Genomic DNA, 22100 nt, shown 5'->3' on the forward strand with positions numbered 1-22100 from the left:
AAGGTGTCATGTTTACATTCAGTATTTCTCACCAACATACACTTTTTGTATCCTCGAGGCCTCACAAAAGTGTTGAATGCATTTTCTTTCTGATAAAATATTTGCCATGCCAACATTTTCATTATATTGGAACTAGCTACGGTAGCAAACGTTTTCTTTCCTGCCCTTTTTGCTGCCATATTGCTTTGTTTCTGTGCTACTGTTGGTCGGCCAAACAGCGTGAAACCATCGGCAGAAATGTTGTCGCATCACCTGCGTACATACGCATCCTCGTGCGTGTTCTAGTAGACAACAAGATACAAGCAAAAGGGGGACCTACTCATCAAATCATTGCTCCTTAGCACTCCTAGTAGCCAAAACCCCACATGGTACCTTTAAACAAGATGATGTTATACAGTATGTAGTGGTAACTAACGCTCCTATCGTTTCAGTTCATATGGTGCTGAAAAACGTATTCCAACACGTGGGTATTTAAACAAATTAGCAGCGGGAGCAAGAGGACAAGATTAACGAGACACAGGAAATTAAACAGTGCTATCAAAGAGTATAGTTATACTACTTCGACACATGTTGAAGTGTCCTTAAACAAGATACTTAACCTCAAATTGCTCCTGAAGGCCGTTTCATCGGTGTGTGAATGAGCATTTAGATTAGATCCTGATGGGCGGGTTGACACCTCTACAATCAGAGTATGAATGTGTGTGAATGAGTGAATACTGACATGTAGTGTAAAGAGCTTTGAGAGGTTGGAAGACTAGAAAGGTGTTACATAAATGCAAGTCCATTTATAGAAGCAAAGAGACGAAACTCTGTTGCTTTTTTGACAACAGCCGCTAGATGGTGCTGCGGTATAGCGCTGCCGCCATTTTGGACTGAAATCGCCAAAAAGTAGCTGACTAGTAGCACATCAGCAGAATTTAATGTAGTTGTAGGCTACTTACTAACACGCAGGGCAAAAGCACAGGACCCAACCTCTTCTACATCCATGGTCTGTGGTCTATAGGACCCTCTTCTACATCCATGGTCTGTGGTCTATTGGACCCTCTTCTACACCCATGGTCTGTGGTCTATTGGACCCTCTTCTACATCCATGGTCTGTGGTCTATAGGACCCTCTTCTACATCCATGGTCTGTGGTCTATTGGACCCTCTTCTACATCCATGGTCTGTGGTCTATTGGACCCTCTTCTACATCCATGGTCTGTGGTCTATTGGACCCTCTTCTACATCCATGGTCTGTGGTCTATTGAATCCTCTTCTACATCCATGGTCTGTGGTCTATTGGATCCTCTTCTACATCCATGGTCTGTGGTCTATTGGACCCTCTTCTACATCCATGGTCTGTGGTCTATTGGACCCTCTTCTACATCCATGGTCTGTGGTCTATTGGACCCTCTTCTACATCCATGGTCTGTGGTCTATTGGACCCTCTTCTACATCCATGGTCTGTGGTCTATTGGACCCTCTTCTACATACATGGTCTGTGGTCTGTTGGACCCTCTTCTACATCCATGGTCTGTGGTCTATTGGACCCTCTTCTACATCCATGCTCTGTAGTCTATTGGACCCTCTTCTACATCCATGGTCTGTGGTCTATTGGACCCTCTTCTACATCCATGCTCTGTAGTCTATTGGACCCTCTTCTACACCCATGGTCTGTGATCAAGGACCCTCTTCTACATCCGTGGTCCGTGGTCTATTGGACCCTCTTCTACATCCATGGTCTGTGGTCTATTGGACCCTCTTCTACATCCATGCTCTGTAGTCTATTGGACCCTCTTCTACACCCATGGTCTGTGATCAAGGACCCTCTTCTACATCCGTGGTCCGTGGTCTATTGGACTCCATTTTAGATCGTTAGATTTTTTATTGTTCAACACAGGACATTTCAGTAGAGAAAATATGACAATAGAATAGAAATCATTTTGTTTTACTTTCACTTTGTAGGCGGACGTTTTACTGGCGTTTGGTAGTCGCTTTCAGTCCAAAATGGCAGAGGCGTAGCTCTGCGGCTGGGCGCTGATGTTGCAATTGACTTTCACTTCTTATCAATAGACATTCTTTGGTAACGTTGCCAACCACCGACAGCTCTTTGGTGCTAATCACTTGTTCGAATGTAACGTGGCAGGTGCATGTTGCCAATAGAACGGGGCATTTTCCCCTTTTGATTTAATTACTTTATCATTTGCATCAACAAATATGGAAACAACATGAAACTAAAGTAATGAAATTGATAAAGAAAAGTGTTACGCTAATAGTTTCAAAAGCATCTCAGTTTAGTTACTAGTTGCTAACACATCACCGTCAATAACTAGGATTAAGGTAAATGATTGAAATCAATATCACAATATTAATTAAGATTTTTTCCCGATATCATCCATCATAAAATGTACCGCAGTAAATAATGAAACTGCTGCTCCATGCAGTCGACGGTGTTGTAATCATCTCATAGTCTAGTGAAAGAACATTAACAATAATATTGAGTTATTGCCACTGAGCTCTCCTGCTCACTATTCCCCCCCGAGGGCTCTCTGATGCCACCAGCTTTTGTTTATCAGCTATCAGTCTGCAGTGGAGGTCCACTGAGTCTTTATTAATTGCACTGTGTGGGCGACAGCTGCATTCATGGAGGCCATTACTGCCACCCTCCTCCTCCTCCTGTCGTCCTCCTGGGATGAAATGTGATCTTTCATGTTGCCAGACCGTCCCTGAGCCTCATCAGTCAAGCAGGTAACCGGTCTGCTGTGAGGAGGACTGAGACACTAATGGACATTCAGTGATGGATGCACTGATTACCTGCGTGTCATCCTGTATCCATTTCATCATGACGCAACAGACGTAAGAGTGCGTCCTTACGGCTCCTCTGGGAACCTGTGAGCGTCTTCGAGGAGCTAAAAAAAGAGGCCGCGGAGGGTTTTTAATTGATGAGAAAAGAGGTCACTCCGAGGAAGAAGAGGAGTGATTAGACTTTTATTAATTTATTTTGTGACCATGACGCAATTTTGCGTAACACTGTCTGTGACGCCCATATCTGTAACACATTATAAAGCATTTTATAATGCTTTATAAGGTCAAGAATCATTTTTTGGCATCCCCTGTGGTCCCCGCTGTAAACTTGCATTATTTCTAATATCCAGCAGAAAATGAGCCTACTTCTCACTTGATTTATTACCTCAGTAAACATAGTAAACATGAGTTTATGGTCTCAATAGCTAGTTTCAAGTCTTCTTCAATACAGCATGATGTTCATTTAGTAAATTATGGTCCCATTTAGAGTCTAATAGACCATAAAGCAGGGGATGCTTTAGGGCGGGACTACCTTTTGATTGACAGGTCGCCACCACCTTAATTGTAAAATTCTTGGTCACCTAGAAACGTCTTATTCAGCGCTCAGTTGTACTTAGCTCCACCCTCTCGTGTCACTTCTGGTTGCAAAAGCCAAAATGCCGAATTCGAGGCTTCAAAATGTTAGTCCACAAACCAGTGGGTGACGTCAAGGTGACTACGTCCACTTCTTATATACAGTCTATGAACCTGATGCGATAAATTCTCTCATTTGTTTGTGTCGCTTCATGTCATATTCCCCCAGTGTGTGAAATTGAAATATAACTGGCAAATTTCACAAGAAACTCTGAGAATCTCCTTCCACCAGCTTATAAATACTTATTAGTAGTTTCACAGTCTCTGTTGTAGCTGCTCTACCTTTTCTTTGTGGTAGTTTCCGTCATATTCCACCTAAATCTGCAGAGCTTGTGACTTTGCAGTGACTCGCGATTTTCCCCGTTGGGCGTATAGCGTAGCAAAGACGGTGAAATGTTAACCTGCACTTGACCCAGGTGTGCACAGTTTGACAGCAAACACAGCGCTGTGGCGATGACAGCCTTCCTGCTCTCTTCACAGCGTCTTTAAAAAAACGTCTGTCCTGCCGTGGTTTGACTTTTGAAAACTAGAGCCACTGAAAACGTGGGACATTGTCTCAACATGTGGGAATGTGCAGTCCCTCGTAAAGTTGGACTCCTGGTCACCTACCTACAGTATTGGGTGGGTTTTGTTTAGTCAGACAACATCAGCCACCCCGTCTCAACTCTCTAACCCGCCTGTCTAACCTGCCCTGTCCCTGCGTTCAGTCCTGTGTCTGTTGACTGAGTGTTTGTATATACACACACTATCTCTACTGAGGCAGAGCGAGGCCTTCAGGAAGGCTGCGAGACCGGAGGGCGCTGGCTGTCCTTCAGCACATATGCCATCCATCAGCGAGGTCACTGCCAGCTTAGCTGCCTGAGCTCTTCCACATCGGCATCGCAGCTAGAGAGTCTGGAGGGAAGTGTTGGCATTGGATGGTGTTATTTTCCTGCAACACACATTTTTACTCCAGTGAGATGTTAATGAAAAAATGTCTCCGCGACTTATAAACTAATTCCACTTGATTGCAGAGTTATAGCCAATCTGAGAAAGCTATTTTTAGTGGAACTGATGACATTTGACTCTGTTCTGTTCATTGTCTGTTCTGCGTCTGAGTCTGTGTTTCTCTGACAGCTTCAGTTATTTCTATTTTAAGATCTACGTACAAATTTAGATCGATAACGTGAATGCTGAGATTAAAAATTGCAAGTCAGTCTCAGACTATAAATGCTGATAAACTACCGACCTTTCATGTGATTGCATTGTTTGATCACAGAAGCCATCCTGCCTTCACAGGTGTGTAGTTATCTCTCTGCTTCTGAGCCTGTCAGCCATGATGACTGTGCACTCCTCCACCAGCGGCGTATTAGTATTCAAGGCACCGACGAGGAGGAGCCGTAGTATTACAGGCAGCAGGCAAGATGATCCTGCAAACACCTTGTGGGTGCTGTGAGAGGTTTTTAAAAAGTAAATAAGAAGCAGGAGTGAAACCCTCGGAGCATTACTACTATGAAAGGAACCTTGGAGGACGCATCAAAAGGACTGACCTTCGGTTGACCTTCGATTCGAGGGTGCACCCTCTTCTGAGTAAATGTTTTTATCAATTTTCCAATGTGACCTTTTACATGTCAGAAAGCCAAACAGAACCAGAGGTGTCTCATCCTCCACCAGCTGAACTGTGAACTCTCCCGTGGGCTCAATCCAGTCAATATAAAACACCAGCGCAGCATCAAAACATCTTATTTCTTGTAAGAGCAGGATGAAACGTTTGAAGAGTGATAACAAACATCTTTTTACTGGCAACTCTCACCACTCAGAGTCTCACACAGCTTCTCATGGCGCCTTTACATCCACAATTTCCACAATTACCCGCTTCACATCCAGTTCTTCCCCACTTCCTGATGCAAAAAACATTGATCACTGTCTCGGTTCATTCATTTTCACTCCAACCATTGACGTCAACAAGAGCCTAGTCAGTGTGATCTAAACACAGCCTGAGGAACGCCAACCTGATCTCATGGGAATGTGTATAAATAGCACAACATTTTAAGGATATTACGTGTCATGATAACGTATTTTAGTCTTTTCACGTATCATTTAATGACACGTTGTTACCGTGAAACGGTCGCGGTTCTGTTTAGGCAACACAACCACTTAGTTAGGTTTAGGAAAAACATCATGTTTGGGCTTAAAATAAGTGAACTAAGTAAAATATGTACATACGGAAACAACACATAAGTACGGAAAACACGTCACTAACGTAACTTCAAAATAACTCAACATTTTGGGAACAAACACCTGGTCTCCTGGTTGAAAGTCCTGTGTTTGTTGGACCCGTCCTGCTCCCCTCCTGCCCACTATAAGCGGCCTTTCTCTCTTTGTATTCTACGTCACTAGCTCTGATCGTAGCATATTCACGTGGATACGTTTGCATTACAGTACAGACTACATGGCCGTACACATGGCACGCCAAAAGCAACAAAGGCGTTGTTATTGCATGCAAAATTACAAATTACTGTCATTCATACGTCGTTTGGTGGGAGGGGCTAGGAATACAGCACTACAAATCACTACAATCGTCTCCTGGAAGCAATTGACTTCCCCCAAAATGCCAAATTCTTGAAGATGCTTTATTTAACGCTTAATCGCGTTATTATTTTTCTTAATGTCAATGAATCCCAAAGGACCAAAACCACCAGTGAATGTATCTACTAACTAGTATTGTGTGTGTATAAGTGAATTAATCCGCCGTTGAAAATAGTCCCCAACAAATGCACTATTTCCTCCTGTTTGAGTTATCTCTGTTAAAAACTACAGTGACCAGCTGTTTTAGGGACATTACTGAGCCATGTTTTAAAAATGAAACTATATATTTGTGACTCTTTGTTTAAGGATTTATGCCTTCAGCAAGAACATTGGAGCTGCAGAATGGAAGATTTCTTTTTTTTTTTTATTGAAGAAAATTAATTTACAAACATTAAAGCATCGTAATCTAAACTCAATAATACTTCTTAACATACAAGGTTACAATTGGATAGGAAAGATAATTTGAATTATAAAAAAAATTATATATTACCAAAAATAAAAGAGGGTAGAAAATAATTAAAGGAAGAAAATAAATAAATAATAACAATAAGACTGCATTCTTCCTCTAGCTTTAGGGGTCATCATCATATATGTTCAGTTCTTCATAAGCTCACAGCATAAGGAGAGACTTTGTATGTTGTCCTTTCATTAGTCTTAAAGCACTGAGATGATTGCTCCTTTTGAAGACGGAAAATAGGGATTTCATTTTCCTCCATTTGGATGCACGGATGAAACATTTCGCCAGCAGTATCAGATTGTTTAGGAAGTCAGAAAGTATTGAGAAGCAAATTAACACATTGTTGTTTTTGGTCATTTTTACCAGATTTGTTGACGATATGATGAATATAGACAAACACCAGCCTTATCCCTTCAAATAACAGTCAGAAAAAACAGACTTCCAGACAAACAAAGAGGTTTGCTGCTGCTGCCATTTTGGCCGGAGCTGTTTTCTTGATGTCGGCCTGTTTGAAGTCTGAGCCTCAGGCAACGTGGCCTTTTGAGTCTGCTCACTGTCACAGGGGGGTTCAGTGAGGGGTTTTATTATGGCCTTAAAGTTCATGACCTCACGTCACGCACACGCCTCAACGTCCCGTCTTCAGCCGATTTTATTTTTACATAAAGACATTTTCTTGTGTCTTTGCTTGGTGCTGTTAAAAAACGAAACACACTGGAATCTTGATAACACTACTGGTATAATCGAATGAACAAATACTGGTGCAGACTGGTTTCTATAATGTGCTTTAGTGCAACTTTCCGGAACAATGCAATGCATCGATAATCTCTGACATCGTATTAAATTACTGAAATGGTAAAATGTGGACGGGCTGATATTCTCTGTGCTCGTCTGCAGCATCCACACAGTATCTAGACTAATCCTGACAATTACTGAAATATAATCCTATAGCTGAGTGTGTGTGTGTGTGTGTGTGTGTGTGTGTGATGACTGCAGCAGTGTGTCGGTGATCCAGAGGGACACACTGTGTTTGCTTTATAGGCTGCAGCACACATATCTCTGTATGTTCATGTGATGCTCCGTCTCTGTGTTTACCCGCATAGTTTACTGCAGTGGGTTTTATGTGGATCAGACTCCAGTCTGAGCAGCGAGGCAGAGAGAGCAGCAATCAAAGACAAAGAGAGTAATCAATAGCATCAATAGCATCATCTATGTGATGCTGGACTTTGATAAAGCACCACGCGATACAGTTTGTGCTGTTGATTTGCACTGCAATAACCTGATTACTGAAAAACTCACATTTACATACAGCGGGTCATTAATCAGATTTAACACCTTGTATTTCTGATGCATGACAATGCTGCCTAAAGCGTCTTAGAGTTTTTGGGCTCCGTAATTAAAGACCACATATTGTAGTTTTCCTAATCTACATTGTGTCTGAATTTGACAAAGATGCTTCTACACAGCTACTGAACGTAAACTGACCATGTTCAAACCCAGAAAAATCTGTAATTTTATTCAAGGTAACGGTGCGTTTCATTTGGTCGCATGTCAATGGCATCATATCCACTTTACCTTTTACTCTCTAGTAGCTCTATCTCTCGGGGAAACGCAGGAAACACCCAGCCAAGTCATGATATTACGAATCCTACTATAGCGAAGGCATGACCCCCCTCTACTTTACCTCTGATTGGCTACCCCCACCTTAACCCTAACCAATCTCACTCCTTAATGTCTAAACCTAACCAACCCAACCAACAAAGGCAGCGAGTACTAACTAATCAGAGGCAGCGTAGGGCGGGTCATGCCTTCACTATAGCGTATCGTAATTTAGCAGCCCAGTCTCCCCAAATGGCGTATGAATGACACGGCAATTCGTAAGTTATTTCAGGTGATATAAAAACGCCGTTCTTGCTTTTGCCATGTCATTTGTACGCCATGTAGTCTGTAGTGACTGCAATGTAAACACATCCATGTGAAGATGCTACGATCAGACCTAGTGATGTTGTAGAAAAGTGAGAGAGACTGGTGATGGAGGGCGTATGGGTCCAACAAACACAGGACTTTAAACCAGGAGACTTTTCTGTACTTATGGTACGTTGTTTCCATAAGTATTTTACATAGTTTACATACCTATTTTAAGCCCAAACATGATGTTTTTCCTAAACCTAACTAAGTGGTTTTGTTGCCTAAACATAACCGCGACCGTTTCACAGTAACAACGTGGCGTTAAATGACACGCGAATGTCCTTAAAATGTTGTGCCTTCCCTTGAGATCAGGTTGAAACACCAGATGATACGTCAGAGAGTGAGTAAGGAAGTCGGCAAGCCACTCTGTTGTTAACTGTTGTTCACATAGTCGATTATAAGTTAGCAAGTTAAGTTTACGTTAGCTAACGTTACTTGCAGCTATTTCATTAAAATGAAATGACATAACGTGAATAAACGAGACCAAACGTAACGTGAATACAACTTTAATACCTACATCATTTCTCTGCCTGAGTCACGTCAGATAGATTTTCATCATTGTTAAACAATGAAGACAACAACTCCCATGATCCCACGCTTCTTCATGACATCATCTAACTCCGTCTTTTGTTATTGTTTTGATTGACACACCCCTAGTGGCAGAAAATTACATATTATGCATTTAACTCATTGTCCATTTCTGTTTTTCTTTAAGATTGAATTAGTTGGATACAAAGACGTCCCACCGGTATAGATTATTCCTCTCATTCTGTCACACTGCTGTCACAGCGACACCTTACATCTCTGACGTCTTTGTCATGCAAATGTATGCATGTACAGTAAAACCCCATTAGAAACCCTGTTACATCTACACCTGTGCATAGCCAAGAAATCTGTCTTCTCTGCAGAAACAGGGTTTCTCTCACTCCTATTACAGATATCAAGCTTCTAAACCAGGTTACTTTAATGCATGTACGTCTTAAAGGGACTGTTTGTAACTTTTTAAGCGTATAAATGTAGCGGGTCGGCACACATGCGCGTTCGCATATGCGCACTCGCGTGTGGCCGGAGCCTCGTCTCCGCTGCCTGCTCTCCTTCACTCAGACGGCGCGCGCGTCCTCGCTGTCTCGCTCCACCTCTAGACGTGAACACGCGCTCACTCCACACTGCAGAAGAGTTAGTTTAGCTCTGAGAATATCTAGTGAATGTACAGTGGACGTTTGTGCAGAAATAACTGCTGCAGCTCCTCCAGACCAACAGAAGTTTTCCGTGTCTTGTGAAGTGACGGGGCTCCTCAACGAGTAACGTTATCGTCTCGTTACCGACCGGGTGCCGGCGTCTTCGGCTGCCGGCTGCGGTCGGGAGGCGATAACGTAACTCGTTGAGGAGCCCCGCTGCTGAAGCCTGCGCTGAGCAGGAAAAGCCAACACTAGGATCAGCATTGATTCATGGAGAGACCTTCGTCTGGTCAGCTAACATTACTGCCAAGCAGCTGAAATATAGAGTGATATTGTGCTTTTAGCTGACGTGTGTCTCCTCACTGTTTTGAGTGATGCTCGTTCATGTCTATGTAGAGCGAGCAAGCGCGAGCTCGACTCTGACTTTCGTTGATTTCAAGGCCACAGGTGTCGCTGTTAAGCAGCATTTCTGAATCTTACAAATAGTCCCTTTAAATGTTAGATATTGTTGATATTGATATTGCTATTGCCCAGATATTGTTAAAGCTAGTAAAACTATTTTATTAGCTGTATAGGAGCGTCTTTAACAGACAAGGAATTTGACTCCCATTGGAGTTTTTGAGGTATTATGTAAAGAAGTGATACTGATATATAATAATTACAACTACAACAAAGCAGCACAGACATCGTATATAGCCTAAATGAAAATAGAAATGTAAAACTTTGTTGGTTTTTCTTTGCATCAGTTGCATAAAGTTGCAAACAGTAAGATTCCTGTTGTGGCAGATTGTATAAATCTTGAAACAGAAATAAATATAGAAGATACAGACGAGGTATAAATACATCTACGGTCAGAAATGAGATTGGTCCCGGCAGCGGGAGGGTTAACTCCATCACCAGGAGAAATATTCTACCTTTCAGCCCGGATGATGCTCTCTGCCAGCAGCACTGAGTCTCTGTCTGTGCTTCAGTAAAATCACATCAGGAAGGGAGAGAAATACAGCCGGACCAGGAAACAGATAAGGAAGAAAAAGAGTGTAGCTACTGACTGAGAGGGAGGGAGGGGAGAGAAACAGGGTGAACTGTGACAGAGGTGAGACAGAGGAAAAGAATGACAACGCAGGCGATTGCTGTTCTTTAACAGGAAAGGATAATTAATGGAGAATGTTGAATTATTCATGCGGTTGCTGCCAGGAAAAGCGAGAATACAGCCGGGAGTCAAAACAAAGACTGGAACGGCTTCTACATTTGACAGATGGGAGGAAGGTGATAAAAATATTCCAGCTGTAAAGCTCTGATTCACAGGGACAACATGTTGGTGTGTTGGTGTTCGCAGAAGAGTGAGATCCAGAGGAGGCGGCGCATGATACTGAGACGATGACGTAATGTGAAATCATGCAGAGCTCGGTCCATCTAAGAAGCAGCAAATAACTTACAAACCATAAATGGCAAAAGTTTGACCTCTGACCTCAAACATTAAAGGTTTAATCTCATGTTTAAGATTAATTCACCGGAGTCAGTTGTGCTTTAAACACTTCAGTCCAGTTTAAAGGAATAGTTCAACATTTTGAGAAGTATTTTGCTTTCATGCCTCCCCACACTTCCAGCCCCCTGCACCAAGCTAACACATCACTGGTAGGATATAGGATATAGGATAGGATAGGATAGGATAGGATAGGATAGGATATAGGATATAGGATATAGGATATAAGATATAGGATATAGGATATAAGATATAGGATATAGGATATAGGATAGGATATAGGATATAGGATATAGGATATAAGATATAGGATATAGGATATAGGGGATAGGATAGGATAGGATAGGATATAGGATATAGGATATAGGATAGGATAGGATATAGGATATAGGATATAGGATAGGATAATATAGGATATAGGATAGGATAGGATAGGATAGGATATAGGATATAGGATATAGGATAGGATAGGATATAGGATATAGGATATAGGATAGGATAATATAGGATATAGGATATAGGATATAGCATAGGATAGGATAGAATATAGGATATAGGATATAGGATATAGGATAGGATATAGGATATAGGATAGGATAGGATAGGATAGGATATAGGATAGGTTATAGGATATAGGATAGGATATAGGATATAGGATATAGGATAGGATAGGATATAGGATATAGGATATAGGATAGAATATAGGAGATAGGATAGGATATAGGATATAGGATATAGGATATAGGATATAGGATAGGATATAGGATATAGGATAGGATAGGATAGGATAGTATAGGATATAGGATGTAGGATAAGATATAGGATATAGGATATAATAGGATAAGATAGGATAGGTACAATGAATGAATAAATAGTGAAAGGACACGGTATCAACAATGTTCATTAATCAGTCTGTGTTAATTAAAGTGGCAAAACACAATTCGTTTGCTTTAATTTATCATAATGAAGTAAATGTTGATTGCAAAATAACAGCGTATAATGTTTAAATTGGTTCCCTTTGAAGGAGCAGTGTGACCAACCAACTGAAGCCTCTCCGTGTGCCAAGCGTGTAGGAGAAATTACGGTGGCCGATGCGAATACAAATGTCCCTCTCTAGAGCCAGCTGTAGAGTAAGAAACTTGGAGCAGAGGCAGTGCGTAGAGTGTGTGTGTACGTGGGAAGTGAGTGGTGAAGCAAGAGAGAGAGAGAGCGGGGGCGTTGGGAGCAAGTAACGTTATCGACTCCGGCCTAAGCAGGAAAAGTTAACAGAGTTTGTGCGTTCTGGGCTGCTGTAGAAACATGGCGGTGCAACATGGCGGACTCTGTGAAGAGGACCCGCTCCCTATGTAGATATAAACGACTCATTCTAAAGTAACGAAAACACAACAACTCTTAGTTTCAGGTAATGAAAACATGCTTATTAATATTGTATTCAATTTCTGCCAATAGATCCCCCTAATTCTTACACACTGGACCTTTAAGCCTCACTTTCACTATGCAATTCTGTCTGCCTCCGAAAATGAAGGCTCCATTGCGCACCCAAAACAGGAAGAGAGAGTGTTTTTGTTTTCCCTGGTAGCCGTCCACAGTTACCAAAGAGTATCCATGTCATTTCTTTGCAGTTATTATCCCCAGTAGAGGAAATGTAGGACGGTGGAACAACCAAAGTAACAGCGGAGAACAAAACGCAGTGTAGCAAAACTCTTATCTTATCTTAAAAATCTTATGAAAGTGCAATACTAAATTGAAATATGACATACATTTAAAATAGACTTCTATTAGAGCTGTCAATTGATTAAATTATTTAATCACGATTAATCGCAAATTAATCACACATTTTTTATCTGTTCTAAATTAACCTTAAAGGGAGATTTGTCAAGTATTTAATACTCTTATCAACATGGGAGTGGATAAATATGCTGCTTTATGCAAATGTATGTATATATTTATTATTGGAAAATCAATTAACAACACAAAACAATGACAGATATTGATCCAGAAACCCTCACAGGTACTGCATTTAGCATAAACAATATGCTCAAATCATAACATGACAAACTGCAGCCCAACAGGCAACAACAGCTGTCAGTGTGTCAGTGTGCTGACTTGACTATGACTTGACCCAAACTGCATGTGATTATCATAAAGTGGGCATGTCTGTAAAGGGGAGACTCGTGGGTACCCATAGAACCCATTTACATTCACATATCTGGAGGTCAGAGGTCAAGGGACCCCTTTGAAAATTACCATGACAGTTTTTCCTCGCCAAAATTTAGCCTAAGTTTGCAGCATTATTTAATCTCCTTCTTGACAATCTACTTTGACCTGGTTGGTACCGATGGATTCATTAGGTCTTGTTGTTTCATATGATACTAGTATCTTCACTCTGGCTTTAAGACTGAGTCCGCTACAACCTAAAAATCGCAAGTTGCGTTAATGCATTATTATCACGTTAACTTTGACAGCCCTAATTTCTATCAACAGCTGATTATTTATAAAACGATTAGATACTGTTTGTTATTTGTGATATTGATGTCAACAACCAGATGTCCTTATTTCAACTCTTTATATAACACTTTGCAGCCAGAGAACTGTGTGGGAGGGTAAATGTGCACCAAGATCTTACTGCCTTTTTAAAATCCTTCCTCAGTGAACACTCAGCTCCATTTATTCAGCCGCTGCTTCTCCTCTTCTGAGCTGTCTGTTTGACCCCGCTAAGCTACAGTAAATGCTGAACAGTTATTATAAATGCGGGTGACACAAGCGTTTTCTTTGTAAATACTACAGTAAGCACTCTGAGGGCAGTAACATCCCGACCAGACCCACATTAACACTGTCTCCTTTCACCACCACGCGGGGCCGGATCTTATATTCCCCTCAGCACATATAGTGCTCACATTCTGCCCTCATTGATTCTCTCTCTGACATGCAGTCTGCATACGAGCGCCTGATCAATACAGGCGGCATCGTCTCCTCAGGAACCGCCTCGTGCATGTGTGCAAAAAGAGGACAAAGGAGATGCAGAGACGAGAGGACGTGTTGTTGTCAGACTCAGACTGAATGTAATCTGATCTGTTGTGTGAGTCTCTCTGCAGACTGATCAGACATCAGATGATAGACAGGTAGCAGCATATTAAATCCCTCCAGCGACAGACTCTGATACCATCACGGCTCAGAGCTGCCAGTTATTGTCACAGAGAGATAAACGCTCATGGACACGTGTCACATGAACGACTTGTACATGCTGCAAAATACAGTATAACTGCTTTTGAGAGACATGTTTCTATACATTATGCTAATTCAATGAACTCAGACTGACCTTTGACCTGTGAAGAAAACTGAGCGGTGTGTCGAGTCTCGAACAGCTGCAGCTCCTTGTTCAGGTCGCAAACGGTCAGATCAACGTTCCAGGAACGCAAACCTGTTAAAAACAGAACAGAACAACATGAATAATGATCATTGATGGAGGAAGATACTGAAGATTATACACAACCTTTCACATAACTGTCTGACGGTGCTTCTTTGACAGCACCTGACTGAGAGCTAGGGCCTAAAAGTGAAGCACTTCTATTTCTATTTAGTTTTAAACTTAAGATAAAAAAAACCCTTTATAACTGATTAAAGATGGTACATTAATTAAATCAAGTAAATGTGAGTAATGTCTTGTTTTTCTTCGTTTTTACGTTGATGAAAATTCTGCTTTAAATGTACAGTGTGTAGGATTTAGGGACATCTTGTGGTGTGGTTGCAGATTGCAACCAACTGAGTACCCCTCCGCTCACTCCTCCCTTTCCAAGACTGTGGTAGCGTGAGCCGTCGAGTTCAAAATTGATTCAAACTTTAGGAGCAACAGCAAGGGCTCATTCTAAGCTAAGGAAAACACAAAGATTATTAGTTTCAGGTGATTATACGCTAATGAAAACATAGATATTAATATTATATTACCTTTCTCCTAATAGATCCCCAAAATGTTACACACTGCTCCTTTAAAGGTCCCATATTGTAAAAAGTGAGATTTTCATGTCTTTTGCTTTATAAACGCTGTTAAACTATCAAAACACTCATTATACGGAGAAATATACACAGCCCGTATTCAGAAACTGTGCGTTTGAAACAAGCCGATAAAATTTCTGTCCTTTTGTGATGTCACAAATCTACAATATTTACACGGTTTTAAACATAAACATTCTTAATGTGTCCCAGTTTATTTCCTGTTGCAGTGTATGTGAATAACATCAGCTGACAGGAAGTAAACATGGACCCAAGTTGTTGCCTAGCAACGCAATTCACTTGAAATGCACTAAAACGGAGCGTTTCAGACAGAGGGTGACTACAGGTATATTCAGACAGACAGTACAAGGAAAATACAGGGTTTTTTTAACATTACAGCATGTAAACATGTTCTAGTAGAAACACAAAATACAAGTATGAACCTGAAAATGAGCACGATATGGGACCTTTAATACCACACTATCCCATGTATAGAGTAAGGACAGTAATAATGACAGTGCAGTCTAATGTCAAAATGAACCGGCTGCATGAGGACAGTCATATATTTCCATAAATAGTGACAAGGCTATAAAGTTCAGTTTGAACTAATGAAATAACTTTTAGATCTTTCCTAAAGGGAAATGGTTGAAGTATACAACTGGAGTGAGTTTTCACTGACTGCTCAGTATTTATAGAAATTAGGACATTTTCTTTTAAAGAATACAGAGCTGTTATTCCTGAATGACTTACTACAGATATCCAATGATATTTTTGGGCAATTTTGGATTTTTTTTCTTTCAGATTGTGCAGTATCATATCACTTTGTGACGTCTACTGAAGTAGAAAGTAACTAAGTACATTTACTCAGTTACTGTACTGAAGTACAAATTTGAGATCCATTTACTTTACCTGTACCAAACTTCATAGAGAAATATTGTAATTTTTACTCCACTACATTTATTTCATAGCTAATTCTCAGATTAAGATTTGAATATTCAAAACATATAATGAGTTGAATGAAATACGATGCAGTGTTTTACTAGTAAACTGACCAGTATCTGTATAAAGTACCAAGAATTGGCTCCAATGACAAATTACAACACTGAAATGCTGCTTACATGTATTTATATCATATTTAAATATAAAACTGAAAAGCATAATGAATACTTTTACTTCATTTTGCTAATACTTTACTTTCACTTAAGTAACTTTTTTAGTTTATTTGCACAATTATTATAAACAGTCATTTCAGTGGAGGAGAGGAAGTCCTCCTCTATTTAAACAAATAAAAAATTACATTATTACTCATCAAAAGTGAAACAAAAAATACAAATAAACAACACATAGCACAAAGGATACATGTATATGCACAAAACTCACAAGTAAACATAAACAGTAGGAAAAGAGAAAAACAAAACTAGAGTAAGTTAATATGTACCAAAAGGTTCAATGATGATAAGTTACATTTTGAAATCAGGACTTTTACTTGTCCTGGAGTATTTTTAGATTATGGTATTTGTACTTTTACTTAAGTAAACAATGAGAATACTTCTTCAACACTGGACAGCTAATAAGAAAGTGAAGCTGACGATATGAGACTTTAAAATAATTGTATCAAATACACTGAATGTTGGTGGAACTGCTGCTTTTGTTTGCACCAAATTTAAATTTTCCAGATATCTAAAGACAGTTTGGAGAATTGAATGTGAATGTAGATTAAGTTTAAGTTGAATTTAACAACAGGTTATCAGAACACCGAGATGTTTCCAGCTGCAGTGAAACCACCTCACCAGTTGTTCCCCTGCAGCAGCAGCAGGTCACCTGACCCCCCTCCTCTGTCGCCTCACCTTGTGTTATCTGTTTCCTGGCGGCGTCGAGATGATGGCTGGTGGAAATCTCTCCGATCACAATCAGCATGCGATACTTTCTAGTTTGCTGGGACGTAACAGCTGCTCCGGTACGATGCTGTCCATGATGCTGAACACACTCCTCCAGCTCTGCTCGCTCCACCGAGGCGGCTGCTGCTGCTGCTGCGATGGGGATTTCCATGGTAACAGTGCCACTAGTGGACGCTGAGCCCTTTTCCATCTCCATGACAACTGCATCCGGAGCAAGCACCATGACGGTGCAGGATGAGCTGGGAGGTGTGGCTCTTTGGATGGTGTATTATTTGATTGGAGCGCAGGTTATGTGGCTATTTGATGTCGCAGCAGATTATTGGATAAACGGAGAAGAGGGACATGAGGAATTTATGTATTATATGTCCTATATGACACAGCTGAAGCCTACTGTCACTGAAAATGAGGATGATAATGAAGATTTCCTATGAACTTATTTTCCAAAATCAATATTTGAAAATACCCAAAGGTCAAGAATGAACTGCTCAGACATCCATAAAACTATAGTGAGCGCTTACAGCAAATAATATTCTTTACACATAATTATTCGGGGTTATTGAGTGCATCAGTGACACTTACAGTATCCCTCGTGTTGTCCTTTTTTTTTATTAAACTCTGTCAGACAAAAGGGGCTGAAAATAGGAGGTTTGTAGCACACAGAGGTTCTATTTATATCGGTGTCACTGCAAGTACCAGGCAATGTGCTTTGGTTCCTAAACTGACACCTCTTTGTTCCCATCGTGAGCACAACAAGGCTTCAACTGTGCGGAGAGTAACACTGACAACAAAGACTCACAGTCAGCGGAGAAAAAAACATTATTTTAGGCTTCATAAGACATTTAAATGAGCTCATCCTGCAACACAAAGGCTGTGAGGTGGCATTACAGAGACAACACGTGAAAACTATTAGCATATCTATATCTGTCAACACATCCCATGAAAACGACCAGAAATCAGCATTAAACTGATGCTACTGACTAATATTACTATTACTATCTGTAGTACTATATCTTCCTCCTACACTCCCCTGTGCCATAGAGCTCAGGGAGCTTTACTGTGTCACTGGGTGACTTCTTCCTTCATCACCATGAACACACTGTAGTTTATTCTGACTCAATCCCACACACACCGACCTGCTGCCTCAGATACTAGAGATGTTTCTAATGACTACTTTCTAATGACGTTTAAATGGAAGTCTAAAAGTAAGAAAACACTCAAAATTGACCACTCTTTAAACTACTATAAGGTTAAACATTGTCCCAAAATATTGAGTGTATTATAAGAGCCATTTGAAGTCGTTAATCACAATTTTCAATAATTAAATTGTATTTTAAATGTCGCTGAAATCAAAATGTCCCCAGTATCTGCCCTGTCACCCGATTAGGAATGTGCTACAGTTTTGTGTCTCTTTGTGGATGTTTTTCATCTCTTTGTAGTGGTTTTGTGACTCTTTGTGGACATATTTCATATCTTCCTGGTTGGTAAGTGTCTCTTCGAGTGTCATTTTGCAGGTAAAAGCCAGCGGGGCTTCTGACACTTTGGGCCCCTGGGCCTGTGCCCGGTAGGCCCGTTCAGTAACTCATCATCCATGCCCTTGCTGATAGAAACACCTGTTATAGTAATACACACCACAGTTCAACAGCATAACAAACTACGTCCTTTAAAAGAATCGTACAGTTGAATTAACTCTGAACATTATAACCTCCATGAAGGTATCATTTATTGCAGGACTGTTGTATTAGACTGCATTAGTTTTAGCTTGATGTGACAACTGGGTGTGTCTGTGATTAGTTTAAAATAAAAGTGTTATTGGTGTCTTAGCTTAAAAAAGAAAATCACTCTGAGGTGTAACTGTTTGGATCTCACTGTAATGTCAAGAGACAGATGATATAATTCTCTGTGATTTAATTCTGTTTATACATATAGCAGTTTTATAGTTATTCTGTTCATGTGAACGCTGGTTTCTCTACATGTGTGAACCAGAATCGAGGTTGTGGTGCTGCTGGTGTGCCTGAAGCTGGTAGGCAGTGACACCTCCTGCGATGGTGACGGATCACTGTGGGGTTTAATTTGTCTCTTCTTCTCTGTGTAACTCTCCCTCAGGAAGGAAGATGTGTGTTACCAGGAGTGAGTCAGCATCCTCCTCTCAGACACTCCAGAGTGTCTACTGGCCTCTGCTGGGAGGACTGGGAGCTACAAGAGAGACATTTTATTATCCTTAATAAATCTCCAGTGGGTTCCAACCCAAGAACCCAAATATTACTGATAAATAATATCAATCATTTCAAACAACGAAATCAACTTTATTTAGAAAAGCTGAGGAAAAATTGTTATAGATTAAAGATAATAGACGTTTTGTTATAAATTTATGAGAGAAAATGGTTGATACAGAGACAAAGAAAATGAGGGTAACAATAAAGAAAATCAGAAAAATATGGAAGACGAAAGCCTAAACGGACAAATGCATTACATAATCTTTAATGTGGCACTGTAGTGTACATGCACTTGAATATCTTTCCCAGCCATGGTGCCGTAGTAGAAAATAAAATAAAATAACTTGATAAGTGTTTAGAAAACTTCTTTTAGTAAGTCTAACTAAATGTTTACTTTTAAAGCAAACACACTTTTTAAAATCCTGACTGTCTTTATTCACCATTTATTTGTCTTCTTTGCCACATGTACATTTACACATGCATGTTCCAATACAATAAATATGGTGGAATTGTTATGAACTATTGCATCTGCAAAGTCTTCCAGTTACATTTAACCATAATAATAAAATATTGTCATGGATTTGACTAAACTGAATGATCCATTATAAATGCAATAACTGATTATGCATTTATTATCTGTTCTGTTACATTTAAAACACATTAAATTGCCTTTATTTAAAAAGTTATTTTAAAGTAGACTCTATATAAAAATGCATAATTTCTCTGTTTTCTAAATGACTGTAAATGTGATTATCATCCATGTGCAGCAGCTGTGTTCTCCTCCAGAGGAAATGGCATCCACATTAAAAAATGCCTTTGCATCTTTACGTGCCATGCGTGTGTATTCCATCCACACCCTGACTCTCTGCTAAACAGAGGCGAGGAAGGACTGAGAGATGTTGGACGCGTTATTATCGCATCCGACGGGACTCTGAAGGAAAACTGGGGAAAAACCAGGAGAGCTGACATATTGATTTCTAAGGTAAAGAGCTTTTTAAATCATTTCTTCGCTTTTCTTTTCATGCATTGCGGTGAAAATGATAATAAATGATGATGATGATGAGGACGCGCAGCAGCTTCCAGTGTGTGTGTGTGTGTGTGTGTGTGTGTGTGTGTGTGTGTGAGTGTGTGTGTGTGCAGCTCCAGCAGAGGTGGCTCAGATTAGACATGTTTTTTGGGGTTGTGGCTGCGCATTTCTTAATGTGGGTGGATGCTCGACCTGCAGAAATGACGACGTAGGTCGGTTAAGGTTGGCTGCAGGACGCTGATGCATCCAACCGGTCCTGCAGGATGATATGTATATATCTCCTCATCCTTTTATTATTATTATGTGATGGATAGATGGATAGCTGCAGGATCAGGTGTTGCATTGTTGCCATCAGCCATGGATGATGTCTCCAGCTCAGTGCGCTCATATATTGAGATGCTGGTCACTAATAGGCTAATCATAATGCTGCTGCTTTCCTGTAAAGCAGAGCTGTGGTCAGTCAGGCCCATGGCTGCATGCTGCTGTCTGCCAGGATAAAGACACAAAGATGAGCCTCTGTGTGCTGAAATTCACATTTGGATTCTGCAGAAATCTGCATGAAATTGCAATCTCATCCTCTGAATCACTATAATGTTGCTGTATGAAGTTACAGTGAATGACCTTTATTGTGGTGCTATAATATTTCTCATTTAAAGTGCCCTTCTAACATTCATAGATCTTTATGGGTATGTATGTTGTGTTTGTGATGACTCCTATTCTGGGACTCTTGGTGAAGATGGTCCTGATGTTGAGGCCAGGACACAAAATATTATTATGTGTGTGATGAACAGATGAGCTGCAGGATCAGGTGTTGCATTGTTGCCATCAGCCATGGATGATGTCTCCACCTCAGTGCGCTCATATATTGAGATGCTGGTCACTAATAGGCTAATCATAATGCTGCTTACTGCTGCTGCTTTCCTGTAAAGCAGAGCTGTGGTCAGTCAGGCCCATGGCTGCATGCTGCTGTCTGCCAGGATAAAGACACAAAGATGAGCTTCTGTGTGCTGAAATTCACATTTGGATTCTGCAAAAACCTACAGGAAATTGCAATCTCATCCTCTGAATCATTATAATGTTGCTGTATGAAGTTACAGTGAATGACCTTATCCTGCTTCATTGTGTTTAATCTATTTTGGTGCTATAATATTTCTCATTTAAAGTGACCCTTCTAACATGTATTCATAGATCTTTATTGATATGTATGTTGTGTTTGTGATGACTCTTATCTTGGGACTCTTGGTGAAGATGGTCCTGATGTTGAGACGAGGACACAACCCCACCAACGTGTCTGCTAGTTCAACCAGGTTTTGGGCTCATTTTTTGAGGACTATACACCTGTGCAGCAGCTCACCTTCCTCATCCTCCAGCAGCCTCTTATCAGTCGAATGATTGCTGCTTTCTACTCTCCCTCTCTGCCATGTACCTCTGTGATCTGCATTTGCATATAGGCTGCTGCGGTGTTACAGGAAATGTGGTGTATCCATGGAAACTGAGGCTGTCAAATGATGATGACAAAGTGATGCTCATATTTGAAAGACCGCCCCGTTATTAATCCTCAAAAACCGAGAGCATCACGCCAGTAAAAGCTCTTCCACAAAATGCATCTAATCTGACCTGTGATTGTGATTTTATTCTCTTAAAATCAACACATTCACAGGTACTGATAGAGATTTATATCTGTTATGAGTTCAACACAGATAGTCCACTTTCTAAAAGAGAAGACTCAAACTGTGAAGGATGAATAGACCTGCTCTAAACTGGTCATTCAGTGTTTGTCTTAAAGGCTTCTGTGAATATTTTCCTGTAAAATTTGCCATAGTGATGATTCAAATATGACATCAGATAGCTGGGTATGTGCAGGAGGAGTGGATGTAACAGCGGGGAGAAATTAATCTGTAG

At 40.5% G+C, this 22100-nt stretch overlaps 2 protein-coding genes across 14 annotated transcripts in view; one reads left to right on the forward strand and one right to left on the reverse strand.

Moving 5' to 3' along the window:
* The window catches only part of map1aa (microtubule-associated protein 1Aa), a 62236-nt gene extending 45099 nt beyond the window's left edge, over window positions 1-17137 (reverse strand). The window contains exons 1-2 of the mRNA XM_037754880.1: window positions 16908-17137; window positions 14390-14491 (exon numbers count right to left, since the gene is read on the reverse strand). Of these exons, the coding sequence (XP_037610808.1) occupies window positions 14390-14491; window positions 16908-17109 (304 nt within the window). The 5' untranslated portion in view covers window positions 17110-17137. The remainder of the gene's footprint in view (window positions 1-14389; window positions 14492-16907) is intronic.
* The window catches only part of tp53bp1 (tumor protein p53 binding protein, 1), a 71883-nt gene that overhangs the window by 25778 nt on the left and 24005 nt on the right, over window positions 1-22100 (forward strand). For 10 of the 13 annotated variants that reach the window (XR_005204683.1, XM_037755004.1, XM_037754967.1 and 7 more), the window contains exon 3: window positions 19939-20153. The exons of 1 other annotated variant lie outside the window; for it this stretch is intronic. The gene's annotated coding sequence lies outside the window, so the exon portion shown is untranslated. Of the gene's footprint in view, window positions 1-18951; window positions 18966-19938; window positions 20154-22100 lie in introns of those variants that run through there. 2 more of the 13 variants (XM_037754909.1, XM_037754917.1) reach the window with 2 other exon arrangements.

This window comes from Sebastes umbrosus, chromosome 2 (genome assembly GCF_015220745.1).
Source record: "Sebastes umbrosus isolate fSebUmb1 chromosome 2, fSebUmb1.pri, whole genome shotgun sequence".
In the NCBI taxonomy this organism is placed as follows: Eukaryota; Metazoa; Chordata; class Actinopteri; order Perciformes; family Sebastidae; genus Sebastes; species Sebastes umbrosus.